The sequence below is a fragment of the Synchiropus splendidus genome, chromosome 13 (genome assembly GCF_027744825.2).
Source record: "Synchiropus splendidus isolate RoL2022-P1 chromosome 13, RoL_Sspl_1.0, whole genome shotgun sequence".
Classification (NCBI taxonomy): Eukaryota; Metazoa; Chordata; class Actinopteri; order Syngnathiformes; family Callionymidae; genus Synchiropus; species Synchiropus splendidus.
Genome location: NC_071346.1, coordinates 8,764,132 through 8,790,648, shown reverse-complemented (window position 1 = coordinate 8,790,648; position 26,517 = coordinate 8,764,132). Strand labels below are relative to the sequence as shown.

The 26,517-nt window shown below is 41.0% G+C and overlaps 1 protein-coding gene across 2 annotated transcripts; it reads right to left on the bottom strand.

Annotated features, from left to right (window-relative positions):
- Positions 1-235: 235 nt before the first annotated feature.
- Positions 236-26,162, bottom strand: pik3r2 (phosphoinositide-3-kinase, regulatory subunit 2 (beta)). 2 transcript variants are annotated; one of them, XM_053882768.1, is made up of 16 exons: positions 25,958-26,162; positions 19,755-20,606; positions 11,347-11,439; positions 10,388-10,462; positions 9,980-10,135; positions 9,332-9,539; positions 9,167-9,252; positions 8,493-8,595; positions 8,324-8,422; positions 8,069-8,249; positions 7,876-7,995; positions 7,448-7,590; positions 7,201-7,377; positions 7,024-7,095; positions 5,380-5,550; positions 236-5,178 (listed from the first exon to the last, which is right to left on the bottom strand). In XM_053882768.1, the coding sequence occupies exons 2-16, from the start codon at positions 20,071-20,073 to the stop codon at positions 4,971-4,973; spliced, it is 2,211 nt and encodes a 736-aa protein (XP_053738743.1). In that variant the 5' UTR covers positions 20,074-20,606; positions 25,958-26,162; the 3' UTR covers positions 236-4,970. The 2 variants fall into 2 exon arrangements, with proteins under 2 accessions (XP_053738743.1, XP_053738744.1); XM_053882769.1 differs by lacking the exon at positions 25,958-26,162 and adding an exon at positions 21,851-21,990.
- Positions 26,163-26,517: the final 355 nt, after the last annotated feature.

Genomic DNA, 26,517 nt, shown 5'->3' with positions numbered 1-26,517 from the left:
CGCAACATGCTCCACTTTCGCCTCCTGTGTTTTGCTCTAGAATCAGAAGAACCAGCTTCTGCGTACAGTTGAGATCTTATGTAGATGAGCAATGGATAAAACTGAAGCAATTGAATGCTTCTTCTAGTCAACATCCCCCTCAATATCCACTGATATATATGAGGCTATGTTGGGGGAAAATACACTAAAATGAAGTAGGAAAATAATATGCTAAAATAACGGCAACTTGCAAAAGTGATTTATATATATTTAATTGCCTTTTTGAAATCATTGCATCAGCCTAAAGAAAGAACCGTACAGACGAGAGTATGTGTGTGGACAGGCAACTCTGAAGCAAGCTGTACAGAAGAGAACCAAACCCTGATACTGACAGAGGCGGAACAACACAAGAAGAAAATACCATTATCATCATCATGCATAGGAGAACACAACCAACAGACTGTGTGGCAGAACAGCGCCCCCTCTGAGCGCAGCACGTCGGTGTAGATTTTTTTTATTTTAATTCACATTGTTAAGAAAGTTTAGGCCTTTTTAAATGTGCTTAAACAGATAAAAAGACACCAGGATAAAATAATGTTTATTGTGAAATATAGCCAACACAATGCACCAACAAACAGCAAGAGGGAGCGCTGTTCTCGAGTGAAAAAACAAAAATAATGACACAAAAACAGTGAAAATCAGCCAGGGACAGGTTGATTTTCCCAACATGTATTTGCCATTTGGTTAATTATATATTGTAAACATTTGTTTTTTTCTTTATGGAGGAAAGAAAATCAAGCTAGCTTATTATTTTCTGTATAGGCTCTGACACATATAAACAAACAGTATCTATTGGCTTTAATAAAAAAAAAAAAAAAAAGCAGACTAAAAAAAATGTCACCACAAAAGCTCACTCACTAATGCCGATTTTTGAGTTCATTTTTAATCAGTCAAGGGCTGTTTTTTTCTTTCCTGTTTATTTTTTTTCTTTTTCTATGACTGGTTTGGCACCAGGTGAAGTGTTACTTTTGTGGTGCATCCTCTTAACACTGCAGCTACTCCCCAAACCGTTCAAAATGACAAAGGCTTCTCAAAGAATAAACTCTAGTATTTATCAAATGCAAACGTAACGTAAAGACTAAGCTCTGAAACTATCAACACATGTACAATGAGCTCGCTTTGTCCTCGGAACGCAACAGATTTTCGTCATAACGTCGCAGATTGTGACAGAAACAAAATGCCAGCTGCATTTTGGATAATGCTCGCTAATAGGCCTACTTTTTAAACTAATATTTTGGGCGTAAAAATGTACGTCTTTCAAGTTATTTTCTTCCCCAAATCACTGTGCATGTACCGCTGGATTCAACACAACTGCTTGTTCTGTATAACCCATTACCAATAAGTGTAACGGGTTATAGAGTTTTCAACCATTCAGCTACACATTTTTTTTTACTTATTTATTGCTCTTGCCTGTAGAAAGTCAAGTAAGTGCGATCATTTTCTAGTTTTAAACCATATTTTGAAGCCTTAACTGATAAATCAAGTGTAAAAAAATGCAATATTCGGCTTTAGAACAGATTTTTGTCCCCCAAAAACAACTAATTTTAGAACAGAAAGTCAACTTAGTTTTAGCTTCTTAAGTCGTCATTGCAAAAGGGGACATCCATATTCAAGTTTTTCTCCCTAAATTGAGGCATGAACCGCTAATTCTACCAGAATAATTTCTTTTAAACAATAAAAAAAAATGCTTATAAAACCACAACAATTAAATCTGGGCTTCAAAGCAAAATTTCTAAGATGATCTCCACTTTATGCATCAGTTTTGCAAATTTTACAACCAAAAAAATGAAAATGTGCATGGAAAAAAAAAGGTTTTCAGAAAGACATTATCCAAAAATATAGCTTTCTAAGAATATATTTCAAAATAGTCTCTCTTTCGAACCCCAAATATACTGGTTCTCTATCGTGTGCTTCTTCCGCGAGGCCGCTTCAAGGATTTACAGTGTACCGAAGAGAATGAAAAAAAAAAAATAAACGTCTTTTTAAAAGTTATTTCAGCTATTACTCAGCGTGATAGCACGATCGTTGAGTTTCAGCGACTACTATAATATCATGCACTCTCATCGCGTATTACTGATCGATGCTACTGAAGTTACATTGCTTCTCTCTCTTGTTAAACATCTGTGATTAACAGGATAATATGGCAGGTGAAAAGTTCACCCACAAAAATGTCCAACTTATCAAGATATGTTTCCCCAAAACAGGTCCTTGGATATGATCTTCAAAATATACAGCAAGTGTCCAAGTCCGAGATCATTTGTAAAATGTTATATGACCTAAGATAACGCTCATTTTTGGGACTGAATCACAATGATAAAATTGTGCTGCTTAATATCTAAATATATATAATCGGAAATGATTCATTGAACAAAATTCTCTTTAAAGTTGTGCAGCTTTTTAAGTTGGACATTTTTGCTGAGCGGACAAAAAGTGCATAAACGAGCAAGCAGCTCTCTTTTATGTTTGTTATTACAGAGTTTATGTAGTAAAACTAACTTTATATCAAACATCGCAATCAGTCAAAAGCATACGATTTACAACAACGGCAGCATAAACTGTACACCGTGTACATTATTAAGAAAGAAGTCGATCACCCTGATATAACGCGTGAAAAGACCTTAAAACTATCAACAAGTGGTGGCGCTGTTCGCCACCGAGCTTCACCGCTGTCTGTTCGTCATGGTTTTTGGGCGCAAGGATCGTGAGGGACAGAAAAAAAAGTGCAGTCACAAAAAGTGTTGGTCCAACGAACGGTATAAAGTGGTGGAGGTGGGTCACCAGATCACAAGCTTGTGACGAATGCTGCAATGCGATGAGAGCTTATCCGACATGGATGTGTACGGTTCACATTTGACATCAAAACACCGCCAGCTTGTGTGCAAAGTGAGAGCCAGAGAGAGAGAGAGTGAGCACCAAGCTGCCGCACGAACCGCCAAAACTGAACACATGTAACGACAGAGAGCTTTAACGTGGCTCTTCCACAGAAACAAACACGCCATTCAAGGTAAATGGCAACTGTGAATGACGGGCACAACGCGTAAGGAGCAATGGCGCCCTCTAGTGACGTGAATGACTTCAAGGCACTTCTCATCGTTCTCTCGATTAAAGCCCTCAGATCAGACGCACTGTCGCCACCTCCGGTATCATTCTTGGGATTTTAGTTTGCCAAGAATTGTGCAAAGTACAGTACGACTGAATAATCCTGAATAGTATCAAAGTGAAATGTTTTGAGTTGATATTTGATTTCATATCGAGCTTATGTTGCCATTCTGGTGATGCATTTTAACTGTGTCATAAAAAATAAGACAACTTTCATCGACAAGTTGTAAAAAAAAAATGCCACCTCGACCGTTTCTTCTACAAAAATATTTTCCGTTTTACCGGCAAGTTTTGCTCGACAACAACCAGACGACTTCCAAGTGAACTGTGTTTCCATACAGATGAGAACAATCCTAGCGAGCGGGAATTCGCTGCATAAGCAAACAACGGTGGCAACTGATCTAAGAACAAGTGACACCGCCGCCGATGAGTGCAGCACAACGACACCGTCTTTGACCACTGGTGACCAGAAAGAAAACCCAAACTGAGAAGGTCTTCATACACACAAGATAATCTCTGGGACCACAGACGCCTGGCTAAATGGCAAAAGGACCTTTTTTCCCTCCGTGTTGCTACATGAAAATACATCCTTCATTTGGCTCACATTAGCTGGATACTGCGGATCCTGGAACAAAACAAATCACGAACATGACGGCTTATGTGGCTGAGTTATATTACTGCTTATATATTCTGTATGTACATCGATGTTCTACAGCTCGGTGAGTCATGTCTGCGAGAAAAACAAAATCAACAGTCAAGCACGAAGAGAGGAAGCACCGCGAGTAGATACATAAAACCCAACAATAAAGAGCATGTACCGCTAAAACAGTCCATCTACCTAGAGACAAAGCCATACAGTACCATAATAATAATCACGAAGATGATGCTCTTCAGCGTACAAGAAGCCGACACGTGAGAGGAGCAATAACAGTTAAGCCGTAAAAGTCGATGGCCACAGATGCTACAGTATTAAAGAAGCCTGATAAACGCAAGTTTGATGCAGGAAAATATTCAGTCAGAAAGGAACCTGAACTGTGAGGGACTGCATGAAACCACGTACCTCTCCGTCCAGTGTACTGTGATAAGAAAGAGTATCAAAATACACCGAACGTTTTCACTCATACCTCGCTAATCTAAATGGAGGCGCACTGAGAAAGAGAGCGGGTGGAAAAAGACACTTTGATAAAAATATAGAGATTTCCTTAAAGCTGTAGCTTTTTTTTAAACAAGCGCTCGTCCTCCTGTTCCACAGCGACACAGGTTTGTGGTCATTCAAAGCTATAGCTATGGCACTTGCTTCAGAAAGCTCCTCGACCCCCGTACTCCAGTGACTACACCCCTGTGTCCTTGTTTCTCAGCTGCGGAGCGGTGTTAAGTGCAGCCGGGTCCGTTCTTCGGATGCAAGCTCAGGCTTTTGTCTACAGACTGATGCAGGCGGTCTGAGAACGACAGATCAGGCCTTTGTCTTTTTAGGCAAAAGAAAGTGCATCCTTTAGTCTCCCCATTCTCCAGAATTCTGTCTAGCCTTATCCTTTAGCTCGCCTATTAGTCTTTTAATCTACCGAGTCAAAGGTTTTCACACTATGTTTGACACAACTGACACTGTACAGGCGAAGATGCCGCTGGCAACTGTACAGTCATTTGATGTCAGTCGTGTGCTTAATAGGAAGCCATGCTGCAAGCAAGGTGTACTCTCCACTGGTCTGGGGTCAGTCAGCAGTCAGAGTCATGCTTGTTCAGTTGAATCTACTCGGGATGTCTTTTTTTTAAATCCGATGCTTTAAAGTGAAATTTCAGTTTCCCGTCCAGTTCGGCGTCAGGGACGTGATGGATCATCTGGGTTGCTGGGTGTGATTCTGCGAGCGGGCCAGGACCGGGTACGCTAGGTTTACATTCAGCTGGTCGTTGTGTTGGATCAAGGAGACATTTTTGTAGTGAAGCACCAAGTCTTTGAGGGACGAGTAGAGATTGTATGGCTCAGCAAATCCGTACCCAGTGACCGTCTTGTAGATGACGCAGTGCTTGGCCACGCCTTCCACACTGGAAACAAGAGACAGAGGGATCACGTTGCAGCCGAGTCTAAAATCCGAAGCGTGAGAAGGTTGCAAAACAGGTGCAAAGCTTCAGCCCGCATAAGCTAGTCAGCTTCTCGTTTTCAGTCATTGTGATAGCAGTGACAAAATCGGAGTGATATTCTGTATAGCGCAGGGATTTCCAAGTGAGCAGCAACAAGCCACTTACACAACGGAGCAGGCGTAGGAGCCCTTCTGCGTCTGGCTCTCTCGGATCAGGAAGGTTCCGTCACATTTGCCTCTCAGCATTTCTTCGGCGTGGGTGCGTTTGATGTCGCCCACGTACCAGGTGCACTCATCATGGTGGGGCGAGCCCTCGTCCTCCTCCAGAGAGTAGGAGCTGGAGACACGAGGACACGTTTTTAGACTCATTATCTACCTTGAGTTGAATGTAGAATCTCAGATTTTTTCAAATAAATCTCATATTTTGAGTTACAATCCTCCACCACTCCCTTCGACACACATTGTATTTGTATATTCAGAGACTCAAGAAAACTCATCCAGAATTTAGCCATCAAGAACTTATGTCCAGGCTATAAACGTGGCAATCCTTCTTTATAAACACCAAACAACCATGATCACTGGTGTCAAGACAAGAAGCGACAAGGTTCATGAGAGCAAAGGCAAAGATGAAGTACTTTAGGTATTGAACTCATAACTGAGGAAAGATTTTCCTGTGCTTATGTGCAGTGCATGTGTCTCCGCTTTCATTTCCTACTTTTGGCACTCATTATATTCCATACTTTGCTGCCAAACCAAAGTTTTTATGTAATAAATTCAGATCTTTCTGTGACTGGATCAGTTGAACAAGACTTGCCAACTGCACCTCAGGAAACCTCAGAAGCACACAGCTTAATCAATGTGACTAATGGTATTGAATTACATTGTTGGATTATTTTGGAGCTCATTAATGTGAGACATTGTGAAATTATGCTTTAGGTGATACATGATTAAACTGATATTCTCATTAATTGGGGATTCATAACTAATGAATCATGATTATTCACAATTCCATATCTGACATGAGTTGAAATTTAAGTTGAAGCTGTACATGCAAACTTCAGAATCATGGTGGAAGTGCTCTAGCGGTGAGGAACATTTTTTGTGCTTCCACCCTGAAGTTTTTTTTTTAACTTCATCTCCTTAAAGGCCGATTTATGCTCAACGTTATGTATAAATTTGGACATAGACGGAGCCTTTTGTCCGTGCCTTCATTCATTTCATCATTTTTGTAGGTTTCTTACAGGGCAGTGTTACTGTTACTAGCTGATACTGTATGTAACTTTAATGAGACACTACTATACTGCAGTTGCAGTATATTTAACAACCTCCCCCTGTTTGGTCTTTTGTGCAAGAGGTACATGATCAATACCTTTTCCACAGTCGCCATGCTTGTTTTGGAGTTTATTATTGTCATACATTTTTGACTCTGGGCTGCGACCTCGCTGGATACATTGGTGAACAGCAATACCAACGCAAAGAACGCATGGAAGCGTGATCAGTGACGGTAACATTGTTTGAAATGGACGGGTACAGTTTGGTACATGAAGGGAGCATAAATGGGCCTCAAGCCTCCTCCATCTGAAAAATGTTCACAGAGAAACAAAGCTAGTATGCGATTAATCCAAGTTATTTGGATCGATTAATCTGTGTGTTATTCATTCATCAAAATGAATTCATTCGGTCTCATCCCTAATCCTTGTTTGGCATGGAAGTATTAACCCTTTAATGGTAGACTTCAGTGAGAAAACTTAAAAAGAGAAGCGGTTGAAGTGCAGCCAAACAGCTGTGTGGTTAAGTGACACAGACTTACTCATCAGCATCATTCCTTATTCCCAGCCACTCGTTTATCCTCCTCTGCCTCGTACCCTTCTGCCTCAGCCATCTGCAGAGCAAGACGACACGTTTAATGAAACGGTTAAGCTGGGGTGGTTAATTATACATCCTCTTGACTGTGATTCATGCTGGCCAGAAATGCAGAATCCCTCACATCAAGTACTGGTCTCTGATCTTGCGGAGCTGCATGAGATCGGGCTTCAGGCTGTTCATCTTCTTGTCGATCTCTCTGTTGTCAGAAACCTGCTCTTTCAAGTCTTGCTCCAGTTTCCGTTTGCTGTCGTGGATCTCTTTCACGCGAGACTTCAAACGTTCAGAGTTGCTCTGGATCCTGGTTAGGACAGAAAGTTCAGCAATATATTCCGACAAACATGAACGGAACACCATAAACTGAAACCTACTTCTGAATCTCCTTCTCATTGCCCTCTCGCTGGAACCGCTCCAACGACTCTCGGCTGTAGCGCTCCTGCGTCTCGCACTGCTCCTCGAAAATCTTGATGGTTTCGTTGAAAGCTTCGATGGCTGTCCGCTTCATTTGGAGCTCCTGGCACATGGGAGGGCGTCAAAATTTAAATTATGGATGTAATAATGAACATCAACAAGTCGTAAATTATCTTAAATGTTTTCATTTAACTCTGTATGGGGGAGACAGCAAGGCGACATAAATCACACTACCATCAAATTTCAAGTTTGGAAGCATGTAGAGTAGAGTTCAGCAGAGCTCCAGAATATAGATCAAAGGTAGTTCTAGAAAGAAATCCTCAGAGAAAAAGGGAACAACTAAGCTTATTGACTACTTTAAGCGGTTGTATGGAGTGATATGGCTCACCTGAGTTGTGCGTGTGTACTCCTCATACAGAGAGTCGTACTCGCGACTCTTCTCCTGGTATTGCTCGTGATAAACCTTTAATTGCTCTCCCACCTCCTCAATGCTGTTTTCCTTAACCAGCTGCAAAGGCAGGGAACAAATGTCACTCCCAGAAATCATAAAGGACCTTGAAAGTTTTGTGTTTATGTCCCACCTGCTGGTATTTGGAGACTGGGTACAAAAGCTTGGTGTCAAGTTTGGCATTGTACTGAGCCAAAGACTCGTGTCGGTAGTGATTGATGAGTTCAACCACAGACATGAACGTGAGGGGCTCTGAGAAGCCGTACCGCCCCTCTCGATGATAGATCTTAATTAGCTTGTTGTTCCCTCCTCTCCTGTTGACCAAAAGAACAAGAGTTTAGCATTAACACACTTAAAATCACGCACGTGTACTTCAGCACCGCGGTACCTGAGTGTGAGTGTGTACTCGCCCTCCAGTTTACTGGAGGCATCTCTGACCAGGAAGGTTCCATCGGGGGTGTCTTTTAGCTTCTCATTCACTTCCTCTCTGCAGAAGACCAACGCACAATTCATTTAAAGCCAACACAAATCGCCCAACCTTCTTAAATTTGACTTACCTTGAAATTTCTCCCCAGTACCATTCAGAGTCATTCAGCAGGCTGCTTGAGTCCGTCACGGCCGATTGAGACGCCTTTGACTTAGTTGGCTTCGCTGGGAGAACTAGAAAACATAAGCACAAAATGACTACACAGTGATAAATTGTAAGTTGACAGCTGAGGTATGTTTTAATGAGTTTCTTTGATTCAGGTGTAAGAAATGATCCAGGCCTGTAATTCAGCCTGAGCGACTCGGGCGGAGACACGTTGGCGCAAGACACTCACAAGTAAGATTGGAATACCTGACGGGTAAATTAAAGGCCACGTAAAAGTAGCATGCGTGGACTCCTCTGCATGTGAGCTGAAGCTTTTTCCAGGATCAGGCTTCGTGGCATTCTTAAATGTTATGTGTTGACATGATTTTGAACTTGCAATTGTGCCGCCAGGGGCAAGTGAGGTCGAAAATCGAACTGTGGCTGGCAACCTTTCGAGAAACCTGTTTCAACTAACATGTGTTGACTATCATGAAACATGTTGCATTTTATTGTGGAAACCTTCATTTTGAGTTTAAAATGGTTCATTGATTAAACTTAAACTTAATCAGTGAACCATTTTCTTTGCATATCTGGCTTAGTTGGCATACACAAATACATTTATAATAACATTTTGGTAGGACAAAGAGCAGAAAAATATACCAGGAGGAGTGAGGTCTTGCTCTGTGGTCCTCTCAATCAGGAGACGCTCCACCACAAGTGCAGACAACTCTTCATCCATGAACGACCTGATCAGCAACACACAGAAATAAAACACTTGTGTGCTGCATTGCAAATCTGCGTATTGCTCGAGGGAAAACCACATACAAGGCGGAGGGACTCGTATGCATCAGCAGGGGACCAAAGATCTTTCCCAGTGTGTGTGTGTCCAGGCCGTTGCTGCTTTGTGCCTGCGTGACCTTGGACAGGTGTGTGAGCAGGTACTGCAGGGTGAGGCGGTGGTGGAGGGGCACAGCGGTGGAGCTCTCCAGTACCAGGCTCAACTCTCTGTCATGGTTGCTGGATACGGCGCCATCTTCCGGAGAAAGAAAAAAAGATGCTCAAGTTAGTATTTCTCCTCTGATCAGGAATTTAAAAATGAACATTAAGCCATGCTTTTTGCTGGTACTTTGAGATGTTCTAGTTAACTTCTGTTGGTAATAAGTTTGTTGACAAGTTTCTTTTATTTATTACGTTCCCCTGACATGCTTCACCTGCGACAAAATTGAAGCCATCATCTGTATTTGCATATGTGTATAAAACAAACCAAAGTTAGAACACACTGTGCTGCCAAGTTCAACATAAAGCGGTTACACTCCTTGCCAAAACACATAATCAGAAAAAAAGCTGTAGTGTTTGGATGCAGTCCAGGAGTCACTTGAAAGCGACTAGGAAGGAAATATTGCTATGAACTGTTTAAGTAATGCTCATACTAGCACGGTCAAGCTCAGAGTGTCACAGTGAAACATAATTTACCCGCGGACTGTTGCAGAAGCTGCTGCTGCTGCTGCATGACGACGGCCTGGAGTTGAGGATAGACGCAAGCGGGGATGACAGGCGATGGAAGCTCTCGCAGGTAACAAAGGACACACTCAGAGAGGAACTCTACATCTCTCTGACTGAGGTCACACTCTGGAACGGAGAGGGTTAAATAACAGGTTTTAAAATAAAAGAAAGGACAAGCTGTAGCGCTGCATTACTACAGTGACTAATGCAGAATCGGTTTAGTGAGAACACAGCATCAAGCTTCTTGAGAAAGGAATTCACTAGGAGTCGGTTAGTTTGAAGACACTTTCTGAGAATGTACACAACACGAAGTGTGGTCACACGGACAGCATTTAATCTCTAAAAAAGTGCACAAAGCATTGATGATTCCCAACTCACCAGAAAGCAAGCTGTGTACTGGCATTTCCAAAGCAAAAGCACTGGATGTCCGGTACAGTGTTGTGTAGTCCAGACCTGAAAGTGACAATAATCCTCATGATGACCAATGCCTTCACATTTTCTCTGATAACTTTGATCAAAGTATAGACATCAAAAGGTCAAATTTGGTTTGTTTCCTTTCACACTCTTGGAGGCGCCTCCCCACATTAAATTCCACTTTGTAAAGTAATTCCAAAGTCGACTTTATGAGTCAAATATTTTAAAGAGGAAACTAATTCTGTAAGTGGCCGTGACTCATCCGTGAAGCTTCAGAGCGTGTCCAGCAACACTGGCTCTAGACACTTCACGTCAAGGAGGCAATTGTTTGAGACAAGCCAGTCTCTCGTGTAACTGTGAAAACTGCACAGTGAAGTCCCGGCCTGTGTGTCTGTGCATCTGAAACTGGGAAATAATTCGACACAATTTCCCACTTTATATGTTTACTGTTTGGAGACAGACCTCCTGTCGCCAGAAGAAGTCAAACTTTCCATGACTCTGTCTCAGAGGATATCAAAGGTCGTCCCAAATGGGATATCCACTTTTGGCTGCGTTTCACGGAGAAAAATTGAAGATCAGGGCTAATGGTTATTTTGGCTGTCTGATGAAATGAAGCACCAAGAGCAAAAAGAATTGTGCAAGAACCTGGATAAAAGTTTGCAAAAGTTAGAATCATATTTAGCAATAGGACGATTGAAACAAAGGTCAGAACCCTAGCCATTTGAATCCTATAAAATGAATGCAAATGTTCTACATACTAAATAATGACTGGTGTGCTCCTCCTTGTCTATACGTCTGCACGTGTATAAGTTGGCAAGGCTGCAAGAGGCAGATGCCTAGAGCAAGACAGTCACACATAGATGGAAAGACAGAGAGGCGGACAGACGACAGATGAATATGCCACCCGGTTGACATAGATATACCTCTCTTTTCTATGGCTTGGATCAGGCTGATGAGGGCCGGGGGAGCCGTCTCTGGTGGTGTGAACTGCTCACTCAAGTCCGGCACAGAAACAGCTGAAACAACAACACAAATCACCGTCACTAGTCTGGCACAGAGTCTGCAGGATACTGTGGGGGTGCAGAAGTATGGAGAAGCTGACCGTCACTAAACAGCAGTTGGATATACAAAGAAAACTTTTAAAATGCCAAGCTCTAACACAGCAAAGCAGCACTTTTAGAATTAAGTCAGATAGGTTTATGAAATTAAAATCTGAGAGCTGTACTTCAATCCCTTTAGAGCGAATACACAAGTTAGACTTCCTGAAACATCTGTGTAGTGTTGTAACATAATTGAATGTGAAAGACTGCTGAAAAAGATAAGCATCTTTTTATTGTGATGCAAAAGGGGACGGAATGTTCTCTGGCGCATGAGTGTGCACTTTTCTTCATTTCAACACTCCAAAGACTAAATCAGGGTGCAAATAGAAGGCGAAGCATAAGAGGGTGAAAAAAAGTGATCCCGTTTCTCTCCATGCCCTCCCTCTCTGTTCTCCTTTCTTCTCTTTTGGGCCGACTCGCTTTCTATCCTCCCCTTCACTCCGTCCTGTTCGGTGTTTCGCTTCAGCTCTTTGCGTGAGTGGAGCACAATAAAGGATTTAATCAAAACTCCTGAACAAGCAAAGCGCTGTGGCAGCGTGCCAGGCCTGGCCCGGCCAGGACGGGCAGCACCTCCTATTCGGCTGTGAAGCTGGGTGCACTGGTGGGTGGGGGTGGCGGTAGGGGTGAGGGTGACACTGGGAGCAGAGAAGGCCTGGGCCAGGCTTGGGATTGGCAGTAGACTCCTGTTGCTGCTAAATCGTTGCTGATTATTAATTTGGGGAGTTCGAGAAGAAGTGCTGCATCAGCACATTCCGTTCCTTCGCTCTGGTTCTTGTTCTCACTTTTCCTGGATGCGTCTCCCTCTCTCTCTCTCTCTGCTACATTCTTTCGCCTCTTTTTTTTTCTTTCGCTCTCATTTCCATCTGTCTCCGTGCCTGCTGGTTAAACATGGAAACTTTGCCTGGCAGCGTCTCAGCACACAGACGGACCACAACCCTTTATTTATTTCTTCTGACATTTTCCCTGACAGGACCCTTCCCTTTGGGTTTTTAGCATGACAGCATTTTTCTTTACGTTTTTGTGCTAGTGTGGTCACGTCCTTGCTTTCACAGCATAGCTGACCTTTTGTCCCAAGAGCCAACGATGGACCAAGACAAAATGGCAGCAGCATGGCGCATTTCTTTTGAAGCTATTAGAATCAATGTGGAGATGAAAATCACACGAGAGGACAAATTATGTGAATAGATGTGCTTTGACATGTCAACTTTTTAAAACTTTTTAACTCAACACTGAAACAATGACATTGTCTTGACTAGATTTCAGACTAGGATATTCATCTAACGAAACCCTGGCACTTATCATGAGAAAAAAGAGCTCAGCAACTATTATTATTATAAATTCTAAAATTTAAGAAGAGTAAGAATATTGCCAAGTTTCCTGATTGGCTGTTTTCCCTTTTTTTTACTATTATTATTTATGTATTCATTTTTGGAAGAGGATCAAAAAGTCCTTTTGGACACCTTAAGACAATTTCTTTGACTATGAAACATCAAAGAATAAAAATAAGGACATTAATTGTTTTATATTTTCATTTTCTCAGGAGACTACTTGACAGAAACCCCATTATTCATTAAACTTCTCAGAGTTGGCTAAACCGACCGACCAACAGAAAAGGGAACGTTTGTATTTGTAAGCTTTGGCTGTTGGCTTAAGGAGCTAATCCTAGAGGAAAAAGCTACACAGAGAAAGTTTACATAATGGGCTCACGATCACATTTTGCAGAATAGCGCATGACTTCTTTTCTTAGAATAACTATCTTTGAAAGTCAACATGTATGTTTAGCGGTGTAAAAAGCGTGGCAGGATGAATACACGAATGTGGCACATCCGGTTTAGAGATCAATCATGCAGCACACGAGTACTGCTGGAATATTCATCATCATTATAATATAAACTGTCAGACATGATGATATTAGCTGTCATACTTTTAAAATAGTCACATTGCTTGATACAAAAAACGTTAGTTGCCATAAATGCAGAGACTTTTTGGAATTTAGTGTAGGATTTAGGATAGGACATTATATCTTAACACAATAATAGACATGCACAGCTTCCAGGGGGGTAATGGTTATTATAATAGGAGAAAAAGAATCACATGACATGAAGACTTATTGCATGGCTGTAAATAATAAGCTTGACTTAAATAAATGATTTAGAGTTTGCATTCAACAGAAACCCTTCCATATAAACAAGTTTCCAGAAGAAAAACAACAAATGGGGGACAAGATTTGACAAGTGTTTCATAGCCATGTTGGTCACTCAAAGCATGTGTTTTTTTTTTTTGCGCAGTGGTGACAAGACCAGTTGGTCTCAGGCTCACGGGTGGTGTCTGACACTGTGTAGCTATGCGCCACTGGTCAAGTTTCACAGCTTCACGTCTTCACAGCAAAGAAACAGTGTAGACAAGCAATGCATCAAGTTGGGACGCACCATCCATTCCCCTGTCACAACATGCCTCAGAGCTCCACATGTACATGAGAGACCAAACTACGGGTCGGAAACACTGGTGGAAGTGAAGCAATGCTGGATGTCCTTCAGCGCATGCAATGGCACGGCTCCAGCAATAACATGTAACAACATCAGAGTGCATAAATCAAGTTTAATAACTTTAAGAAGAATTCCTGCATTAAAAACTGTTGGAACACATTTGTGTTACCAGTCAGCCTCTGCTTATTTAAAATTCTGACAGTCGTTGCATCATTGCCACTTAAATTAGATACAAAGTACACAATAACGCCCCTGAAAAACAGAGGTACGGCAGGCGTTTTGCGATGTTGTTGAAGGGAAACCACCATTTGGTGTTTAATTTTAAGCTGCACAGCTTATAACAGAATGCACTACATGCATTCACTCACCCTTGAAATCTAATGGAATGGACTGCCTAAGTAACAGTGGAACTCACTTCAACATCATGAGTGAATTTCGCCAGACTAAAGAGATATACAAACTGAGAAGTGTCAGGCAATGAACTGAATGCAAAAAATGGTGGTAAGGTCTTAAGATATAATGACAATTCTGTTGAGCCGTGTAATGACACTGTGCAGTCCATGGTCATAATTGCCGGGAAAATCCCACTGGTTTCTTGCACAGTTCATTTAAACAAAGAGGCTCGTGATTTTCTTCCAGCCACGGTCACTGTAATCTTGAGCACTAAACTCACTTATTGAGTTTCCAGTTCACAGGCCCTATAAATCAGTCGGACTTGTTCACGTGCAGCAATACTTATTTGCTGCTGAAAATAATACACTCCCTTCAGCTCTGCAAACAATAATATGATATATTAGATCCACAAGCAACAGCCTAAATTAAGCTGGTATCTATATTCAGATCCAGAGGCCTTGGATTCAAGTTCTTTTCAGCCTCATGTTTCTTTTCCCCATTCTCTTTCTCTACTGTCTAAGCCCCTCACCCACCACCGCCTCCATGGATTCTTTGAAAGTGTTTTCCTGGTAGAGCACAGAGAGCGAGTGGAGGCCTCTCCTTTCTGAGAACTCGGCCTGCTAACATGGTTTATGGCTGCCCAGAGACTATCAGACGTGTGTGAATCAGAAAGAGAGAGAGTGCAAAAAAAAAAAAAATCAGGAAGGGGGAAGGAAGGAAAAGGGGAGGCGTCTAACAAAAATGCCAAGCCATGGTTCACCTCAGCGAGCAGTTAAAGAGAGGCCAGGGAGAGGAGCCAGTACTAGGAGAGGGAAAAACATTTTCATAGTCAGTTCTGCTGAACGTTTTACAGCAGCCTCCATCTGGACAACAAATAACTCTATTCTTTCCTATGCAAAAAAGTTTGCCAACATGGTGGATAAGATGCTGACTGACCGATTTTTATGAACTACACTAAAATCAAATCAAATTTACTTTTTTTTCTATCAATAAACAGACCTTATTTTAATGCAACAATAACAACTTCCCACTATAGCAACACTGGTCACTGGGGGCACTAAAGCCATTCAGACCAGAAGGAACTAGGATACTTGTCATCATAGTTACAACTTGGTGGACTGCAAATGAGACTAAACAACAAATGTAGCAATAATAAGTCAACTTGTAAAGAATATCAATACTCAAACACTGTATCCAGATATGTCGCTAATTCGTCATGGTATCGAAACTACAGTGCAGGCAGGCACCCTGGCCTTCATGATGAATTTAGACAGGTTAGTTAAGCAACTGTTGGGTATTCACATTACTCTTTAAGTAACTTAACCAAGCTACTCTGGCCGGTGGCCCACTTTAATGTAAGTTGTGTTACTAGCTGCTCAATAAATGTTGGTTATTTTGGCATTAGCCATTAGCTGCTGGTAGCAGCCCCTGCTCCAGGCTGCAAGCAACCTGCACCACGCTGGCCCTTTGAGGACCGGTTTGGACACTCTTGGTCTACATAATGGAACATTGACCTTGGAACTGCTCCACAGACTTTTACAGGCTTTTAATACAACATGAGCATCCTTTTTACTGTGTTTTATTGCATTTTTATTATGTTGGTAACTTTTATATTCTTTGATCCGATGCTTTATGAAAATGCCAATTTCAGTCCTGTTTCTTCTGTATTCGTAATTGTATACTTCTTTTTATTGTTGTATGTAAAATATAAAATATGAAATTGACCTTGACCTTGACAAGCGCTTCAGCACATCGGAAAGAGTAATGTCAGACTGTCGAGTTTCCTCAAAGAATTTTGTAACCAGAACGAGTGCACAGCTCATACAACACAAGAAAAAATCCCATGATGCACATTGACATCCAAATAATAATGAAATTTTGTGGTTTGGTGCACTATAATATTAAGGAGGCAAGGAGTTACTAACATAACATTCTGTAACACAGCATCATCGGTCAGTAATAAATGTACGTAATGTTCTGCAAGTACTACACAAGTGCCAAAATACATTACAGTAGTTAACATTACTATCATAGAAATACTATTTGTGTATAAACATGATCAGTTTCTTCATTCTGTATAAGGTCTATTTCTATTTACATCTGAAGTACTTGTTTTGGCCCTCTCCTGTCATTGAGACTGATGACTGACTGTCTTTTTCTCTGTCTGACAAGCATCAACGTCATCGAGAATTTAGACAGTTTCAGTTTCAGCGATGACAGTCTGATGTTTATTTACTGAGGAATGTTATCGCACAGGTTTTGTCCAATCAGCAGAGGGGCATGGCAGTAAGTTGCCATGTTCGCAGTTACGCAGTGCACTAGTGCAGAGGCAAATTGCTCGATCAAACCAACATTTCATAAATGTATAGGATCCCTGGATTTTATGCACAGCTCTATCATGCGCATTCTTGTTTATGAAAAGAGCCCTTGTGTTTATGTAATCCTTTTAGAGCTCAACCATTGATCATTTTCAACCAGTCGATAGTTTTCTTTCCTTTAACATACATAGAAAAATGTGGGTCAAAATCAGTGTATCCTCATTTGGACAACAATGAAGAGGGTTTGCTCAAAATGAAGGTTAAGACACAAGAACATTCTGAATTCATATGTATGGACATTTAACGCTCTTGCTTTGACTCATGAAAGGAAACAATTCTTGCAAGCTGTTCGCACAATCAGCACTTTCACTTGCCTTATCTTTCTCAGTTAGACCAAAACTTTTACTGCCCAACTGGTTTTACTCACTGTCAGACTTTACAGAACCCATCTGCCCCTCCCTCCACCTGCTTTTCTGATTACAAACCCATACTTGTTCCCTTAATTCTCCAGATTTCATTACATTATTGGCGAGAACAAATCTCATGTGATAACCGTTTTGATGAACCTGAATAAAACCTTGTTTGTCCCTCAAGACCTCAGAACAAAAATACTGAGAAATGAATTTGATTCAATGAATCTCAATGGGGACCAGTGTACTTTTCTGCATAGCCAACTGCAATGAATAGCCAACTGGCTCCATCAGAGGTAATTCAGAGTTCACAGTCTACGTGCTCAGAGTGGTACTTAGGCCATCTGTCAAAAAGCATGGGGGAGTAACTGAGATACGGCATTGACTAAACGGAATGCAATTTCCAGAAGAAAATTTAAAAAAATAAATTATCTTTCCTGGCAATCAACTACTTTTTCCTCAAGTTGAGCCGGCGATGAGGACGTAAGGGTGAAGATAATGAACACAAAAAGGTAAGATGAATAAATACAATAAATATATTTTCCTTCATTCACTAGGGTGATCCAAAAGAAAAGCTCAAAATAACTAACTTGCGATGATAAAGATTAGTGGATCTCCAAGGACCTGTGGGGACCTGCATTGACAGCAGTGAGTGATCCCATCACAAGTTAACAGCGCCGGGAACAGGTGTGAGATTGAGATCTGATCATGCAGATGACATTCAGAGCTCGCCTGGACAACATGTGGCAGCATTCTCCAAATCAGTGACTTTGCCAAGAACCCCGACAAGCTGTCAGTGATGAATTTTAAAGTAATTTAATATTGCAAATAGAATTTGTTCTGCATATTTCTGAAATGTTGAACATCTGTCTTGCGCTTTTAAGGACCATATAAAACATCTTTCAGTAGAATAGAACATGTCCCACATATCATTTCATTTTTCATTTTTATTTCATGATTGTTCAGGTTGTTTGTAGTTTTTATTAAAAAGTAATGCTGAATGAAACATTTATTTATATTTTATTTTCAAGTATAGTCATCAATAATGAATCAGTCATTTTCTCCAGCATTAGAAAAATATTGATATATTCTTTATAATATACCACACTTCAGATTTCTAACCAACTTTATATTAAAACAAAGAGATAAAACCATTTTGGTCACTAATTTTTCTGACTTTTGTTTAATGACTGTAGCAGTAAAACGTATTTACCATATGTACCACTTTAACCATTCAGACCATGAATATACACAACATAATAAAGTACTGGAACTAGTGTTGAATGTACTGTATATTGAGAAATAAGTTGGACTGACAGACTGAATGGAGGTCTGTTCTTTTCAACTATATTTCTGCACTTAAAAGAGACAAATCTGTCGTGGAAAAATTGACGAAGCAAATTTATAATTATACTTTTTTTTTTTCAATACAGTTCCCAAAAATAGACTTTGAAATCAAATGCAGTGAGTTTGCAATATAATTAATTTTTATATTTAACTGCCGCCGAGTGAAAATCCTGGATGATTTGTATCAAAAACTGTGTAATTAAAAAACAGTAAAGAAGATGTCAAAGAATAATTAACAAGGAGTCATGCTTAGGGAGAAGGTATGGATAAGGAGCAGAAATAATGAGACTAGTTTGTCGCTCTGCTCCTCTTCAATCACTGGAAAAAATCAATATGCACATTGTGTAAGCATCTTGTGTATGACAGAAGTTAATGCGATTGGATGAGATTGAAGTAAACTACAAACTACACATCTTCCTTGTAAGCGGACAAATTTTAAATTTGATCGATAGTTATACTGTTTAAAACAAGTCGACCAGTAAGTCCTGAATAAGAGTAAACCTCCATGCAGAAAGCCCAAAATGTCAATTCCAGGTCACGCCAAAAGCATGGACGCCAAAGACACATATAGACGTCAAATGTAACATGAGACCACACAGAAGCAATGACAGAGCCGAACAAATGAGTCCTGCACCATTCAACGATTTCACTGAACTGTTAATGCAAGCATAACAAATAAAGGCTGCTTGTGGTCTGAGATTAACTGTAGCGTTAGCAGAGTCCATTTTAATGGTTGACTTCACACGAGCAAAAAGTTTGCTTAAAATAAGTCATGAATTTCCACCTCCTTGAAAACTCCACAAGACACCTTACTTTCATGTGAAAAAAGAACTGGTAATAATTCAGGCATTCTATGAAGGTAGCATTAAATAAACGATGAAACCTGACACTGATGCAATATTTTGTACATGCTAAATCAATATTTATCCATTATATATTAAGTAAGAGTAAATATCAACAACAAAAATAGTTGAATAAACTACCACAACGTAAAAAGCATACAGTAAAATATGAGGAGAAAAATTATTAAAAATAATATGATCTGTTTCTTGTATCGCTCACAGAGTTTATGTTTATTAGGAATAACTTAAACAAATGCGAAAATTATTTCATACAAAATGGTTGTAATAATAGCCGCATGGCAACTTTAAAACTTAGCAAAAATGATCTAGCAGACACTGCAAAGTCGCGCCAAAATTTTTCAATAATTTAGGTGAAATGTATTTAAGAATAATTGTTGAGTAAATGTTTTCAACGATAACAGAAATGGCACTCACCTTGGGGTGACTCTGCCCTGGGCGCAGCGGGAAGGGGTCGCTGAGATCTGGGCTGAATGGATGGAACCGCCATTTTCACGGGGCCAACATACTCGACGTAAGTCCCGGGGAAGTCTCCTCTCTGCTTCGTGCGCTCGTTGTAGCCGAGCAGCCAGCCCAGGCAATCGGGCTGTTGCTCGCAACCGCTGTGGTAGTTCTCTGTGGACAGCAGAGACGCCTTGCTCACTGTCAGGAGATCGCCGGGTTGTAGGTCCAAGTCCTCCTCCTGGTCCTTGTTGAAGGGGAAGAGGGCCCGATACTGGAAACCTTCTGCCTCCATTTTGTTTATCAAGCAGTAGTCAAAATGGCCACTGGAGTAAGAATTACGCACTGCAGCCCCAGTGCTTGTGCAACGTCGGGGTTCAGATATCTGGAAATCCTCCTCAAAAACCAGAGTGGTTATCAAGTCACTAAATTCCTAGGAGGGGAATAAGGGGTGAAAGAAAAGTCATCCGAAACTTAGGAGCATTTTTAAAGTCTGCAAAGTAGCTCTTTTCCAGATTCGGTGGACGCCGTCTCAGACAGGACCGGGGTAGGCCGACTGCTGCAGTTTCCTCAGTTTGATTCCTCGGTTAAGCCAGATGATGGAGCAGAGGGAGAACGTTGGCAACATGCTCTCTCAGTCAGCTTCAACCGGCCGGGTGGGTGCTATCGGAGCAGCCTGGTCACTACTTGCCAGGCTGGACCGAGCGCGTGTTGGCTCCCAACGGTCAAATGATGCAACGTGATTGGAGGACAGAGGAGGGGGAAGGTCTCTAATCCTCTTCAGTTCTCTCAGGCACCCGCATGTTGTGGACCAGGAATTAGGCTGACCTGCACCAAAAAAATAAAATGTGTAAGAAAAAAATTAAAATTATCGCATTAGTATAAGTGAGGAACCGAAAAAATCTCAAAATTCTGCATGAAAATGGCGAACTGCGGCAGCGCCATACATTTGCGCAGTTCTGTTAGGACCCAGTGAGATCGAATGATGTTGCTGCGTCATTACCAGCAGAAAACTGGGTCCTCGGACAGAAGCCTCTATTCTCTCCACATTCACACTCGCAGCTGAGGATGATGCAGGAGTTTCCACACGGACATCAACTTCAATGCTCCAATGACAAGCACTACAATAACGTTTGAATATGTTTCAACAAAAAGATGACGGAAAAAACGCTGTGTGACACCTTGAGGTTCCGACCCTTGATTATGAAAGAGAAAGGAAAACTACTAAAATATTCAGAGCTTCACTCTTTACAGAAAACGTTGCATGGCACCAAGGCCAAAACGTGCTCTTTAACAGTGAAAAGCAAAAACCGAGAAAATGAAAACGATGCTAGGAAGTATATTTTTACATCTCATAGGAAGATCAGTTCATGGATCACAATTTTGCAAGATTTTCGGAACACAGATATCACGCTGCACATTTCGATTTTTTTCCATGACCTTAAACTTTTTTAATAAACAGGAACTCGATGCGAAAATTGAAGATAACCAACAGAAAAGAAAGGCATTTTGATAAGGATGCTACATCAACTGTTTAAAGAGGCGGATTACAGTTTCCAGATTAAGTACGACATCTGCGGCCGTCCAGGACAACGGTGCCTTTAACGTCTCTGGATGGGGTGACAGGATATCAATGAGCTGCTCAGCCAGGTACAGACTGGGAGAGAAAGAGGCAGAGAGGTGGCTCAAAGTTTTAGTCTGCGCAAGTATTGAGCTATTTGGGGAAATTTCCTAAAATGTCTCTACACACATAGGCACAGGCCTGGTCTTCGAGGCCTGGCGTTGTGCAATCATTTCATAAACCATCCTGAATGGACAGCACATTGAGTAATGCATTGCAGACCCCAAAATAAAAGTAGGTAAAGGCAGGGAAAAACGAACCGAGTCGTTTCTTGAATCATCCTAAATCCAGGCTTTTGGTTCCAAAAGCTGGATTATCTACCACAGAGCCCAATACGAAATTTGCGAAAGAACGCATATTCAGCACGACCGCTATTGGGTTCAAATAGAGCGTCCTAAATACGGCTGAATAGTTATGTTGCTAGCAAGATGCAGCAGAGTGCAGAACTCACCCCACTTTCCATTCAGACAGGAGCCGGAAAGGCTCAGCCAGACTCTCCGTCCAACATCCTTCCAGTCGAAAAGCAAGAGGTGCCAGGCAAGACACGTGGCACTGGCATACCCAACCACAGCCCGCAATCCTCACACCACCATACCCCCCCAGAACTAAAACCCCCACCCTCCTCTCTCCTCTTACTCTTCATCCCCCTCCTAACACACAGTCCTGCCTCCAACTGACACCCCCCATCCACAGCCAGCAAAAAAAGTCCGGTTGTTTTTCCAGTTGCCATGTCCTATTTGTTTACAGTGCGAGCGATCCGTCAGGAAACCGACGAAAAGACCAAGAAGAAGGAAGTTTGCTTCTTATTCCATGTGTCTAATTCTGATCCAGAGAAGAAGGAGTGCTGCAACTCGTAGAAGAAGACTCGATTCTCTGCCAATCCTGTTTGGAAGTCACAGCCGCAGCAGCAGCTGCTGAAGTCACCTGTGCCTCCTTCTTTAAATAACAGAAAAGAGAAGAGAAGACAGCAGCGGCAAAAACCCCAGAGTGAAGCGAAGCACTATCACTGGACTCCTAAGGGCTGAGGGAGACCACAGGAAAATAATTAATGAATAGGCAGCAAGTAACTCACTGTTGCTGGAGAGAGGGAAACATAATCCTGCTCAGTGATTGGCTGCTGCTCTGACCATGTGCTCCGCAGTCACCACCGACGCCGGGCAAATCAAGGAAATGTTCTAATATTAGAAATGTATCTAGGCAGTGATCAAACATCCGACCCAAACAAATTCACCTTTCCCACTCACACTGCACTTATGAACATGTAACAAATGACTGATTTATATACAAGTCCAGCAAAAAAATGTATTAGGTAAAATGCATTTGTCAAAATTGTGTTTCAAGCAGGTCTGAATGAATGAATGAAGAGTGAATGGATAGATGCTCACCTATAAACATTTGCCATTGATAAAAACATTATGTTCACGGTTATTTATATTAATTGCAAATTCCATAAATGACGATGACGTTATAATAATTCAAGACATTCATACACGCCTCAAAAATCACTTATAAAACCTTTCTCTTTTCGTTTTATACATGAGTTTCAATGTCCTTACGATAATAAGCGTCTTCCTCAAACGCGTAGACTCACAGCCAGAACTTTAAGATGATGCGTAACGTTTTCCCGTCATCAACGGTCTTGGAGAAAAAAAAAAATCACAATTTTACACAAAATGCTCAAACATTACGGCAAACAGCGATCGCACGTGGATGCGTAATGAACGAAGTGGTAAGCTGAACGCTGAGAAAGGTGCAGCAATGATGCTACTTTGCTGAACCAATGAGCTTCCAGAATACTGCACAGTGAGCTCTTGTCGACATATCTCGCCCATCGGGCCAATAGTGGGTTGTGTACAAAGTCATCTGGAAAAACAAACCCAATCGGCTCAGCTTACACAAAGAATACACAAAGATTAGCTGTAGAATCCCACAATATAATGAAACATAGGAATAGAGCAAGGGAACACTGAGTTAGGTATCGCGTGCTGTCATCAGCAAGTATAAGTATGAGTATGGTATTATACGCCCAAATATCGCAATACTTTACTGCATGATATTGTGTCAATATTTTTGCTGAAATATTTCCATATGTGATCGTGTGACATTGTCTTGATATTTTAAGATGTCTATATCGACATTTAATACACAGGACATTTGTTGCTGCAATGTGTACGAGCATTGTGTATTTCTTTTTGTACACTGGGGTTATTTGTTTATTAAGGGTGCAATTCATTCCTTTGCTGAACTGTGAAATATAACTGTAAGTCAGTTAACATGACAATGAACACGTTATTATGCACATGACATTTTATTGCATTATCTGATTTCTCCCCTTAAAATTATGATTTTTATTACAATATATGAATAATGAATTTACAGTATCGCAATGTATCGCATCACCACTCCTGTATCGGGATACGTATTGATATCTGCTAATACACAGTCCTACTGAGTATAGCGAAATAGGCAAATATCTGTGCAAGTATGAACGCTGGTATCTGTACATACTTAATAATAATAATAATAATAATACATATGAACTTTCAAAAACTTTGTACTCTATTTCACAACAAGGAAAAGTCCCTCTGTGTAAGTGTGACAGGGCAAATGCAGAGTTCACACTCCTGAACTTCTAGGTGCATGTTCCTTTTATCAGTGAGATTTTTGTTTTATTGTTTTATGACAGATTGAGTTTCAAATTACACATCAGGAAAATGATAAACCTCCAAAGGTAAACCTTTAGTTATTCATTAAATGATCACCATAATGTTATCATTTTCACAATGATAACATTGTAAGTATGTCTTGTTTATAAACAAAGGCTCGCCATGCATACTAATATAAACAGAAATGACCTTAAAAAAAAAAAAAAAAAAACTTCAGTTCACAAGTACACAGAGTTAGTTCTACTGTGTATGTATTGGTCGATTCTGGCCTGGTTAGTGCAGAGCTGAGGACTGAGTCACCATGCACACAGCTTGGCCCCGGGCCATCTCTCCACATGGAAGTGAAAAATCTACTGCGCCACAGGCAGCAAGGCCTGGACAAGCACACAGGAGCCAGCGAGACACTTACTCTTGGCCCAATATAGAGGCTGAGAAATGTTCTGAGTTGATGGGCCTAATTCTATCAAATCTAGTGTTTACCCAAGTCTAAAAGTGTTCTTGGCAAAATGGATGTCACGATAACATTGGTCTGATTGTCTGCTTCAGGAAACGGTACATCTATTATCATGAGTTATACGTCTGCATTTTTAAAACACAATTCAGCCAAACGCTTTCTTGCAGCAGCACAGACCTCAAATAAACTGTTTTATACTACTACTTGCTGACAGTCCATTGGATTTTGTCTTAAAAGTAGGAAAAAAATGGAAAAAGCTGCTTCTACATCTATTTTATAGTGTCACTCGGACCTCCTGAAGGGCTGCATAAACACAGACAAAAGGCTGTATATGGCCCTCGAGCCACACTTTTTCCCAGATCAAAGTCATTCTGGAATCTTGTATGAAAATACCTGATGATGGTGATGTTAAATTAATTTTCATACAATTAAGTAATAACCGTTTAATTGCACCCTTGGATTATGGAGCCAGTAAGTATGAAATGACGTGAACATGTGAAGAAATCTTAGGTCATGTTTATGTTCATGTTATGCATGTTATATCACACATTTACATAACAAGTTTATATATTAGTTTATATGTTATGTTATGTTTAGCAATAACAACTTCACCACATAACACAAAGAGGTGTAATACATCGTTGTAGGCTGCAAAACTAAAACAATAAAGAGGAAAGTCAGAAATGTTTACCTGAAATTCAGAAATATTGCTGATGTACATTGAATATGACGACGGTCATTTCTTACTGTAGTGGCCACCTTAAAATATGCTACATGTTTTTACCTCAATGTTCAAAAAAGAAATGGCGCGTGCACTCGGATACACACACGCGCACGGCCTCCCAATGACTGCTCCCCATTACACGGCCTCTGAACGTCTGCAGGGACCGTGAACGCATCCTTACTGCGTTCGCATGCGATCCGAAGTAGCATTTAAATGACAGTCGTCGTGCTAAAGAATACTTTTCAACAACTGCGTTCAGTCAAAGCAGAAAGAATGCATTCCCTTCAATCACTTGAACTTTCTAGAATATAAAATAATAATTTTTAAAAAATACGCTTTTAAAGTGAGAGGCATTTTCTTTTTAGTTGAAGTTAGTCTGTCGCTGAAAACTTAGATAGTAATATAAACCAGAAAAGAATCCATAGGTAACGAGTAAAACAGGAACTTTTGAGTCCTAAATAAACATTGCAATAACGGCTCGGGCAGCAGTCACTACGTGTCGTCTGGCTGCACGCTACACTACAGTAACGCACGCCTCATTATTTATAAATACAAGTGCTAAAACTAGCAGATGAACACGGTTTCGAAACTTTAGAACGAGACCGCAAGTCAACAGCATGGAGTCGTTCAGCAGAGTTACACCGCTTCCACCATTTTCCAGTACAGTGTCCGCCTCGCTGTACTGGAAATGTGCAATAACTTGGAAAAACTCACCGCTGATGTTCTCGGCTCTCACTTTCTGTGGCGCAGGAGAAACCCTCAACAAGTCCGTCTGGAATCGAGTGCTTGGACTAGAATGTTTCGTTGCGAGTTCACTCGTAGAAGAGCACGGGCTGGCGTCTTGTTTGCCTCCTTTCTGTCCCTCTTTCTTTCTTTTCCCGTCCAGAACTCCTCGATCCCCTACACAGCCATTTTCCAGCTCAGCACCGCGCAGGGAGGGAGGGCGCACGAGCAGACGCGAAGGTTGCCGGGAAAGACCGAACCTTGCCGAAGCCCACGACTTAAAAATAAACTTGATTTTTCTCTTTAGTTATCAAATAACTTCGACGTTTTGCAACAGTCACTACGAAGACATGTTACAATTACCGCATTTATTTTTTATTAACGAAGTCAGCGTTTGATGTGTCAGAAAATAATTTATTATAATATAATAATTTAAATATCCCTAATTTATGCCCCATGTAACTGCGACAGCGTCCACCTTGAGGCCAAAGGTCTTTTTGTCCAATGTCCGTATTCACAAACAAAAAGGTATAAATATAAATATGTGAAAC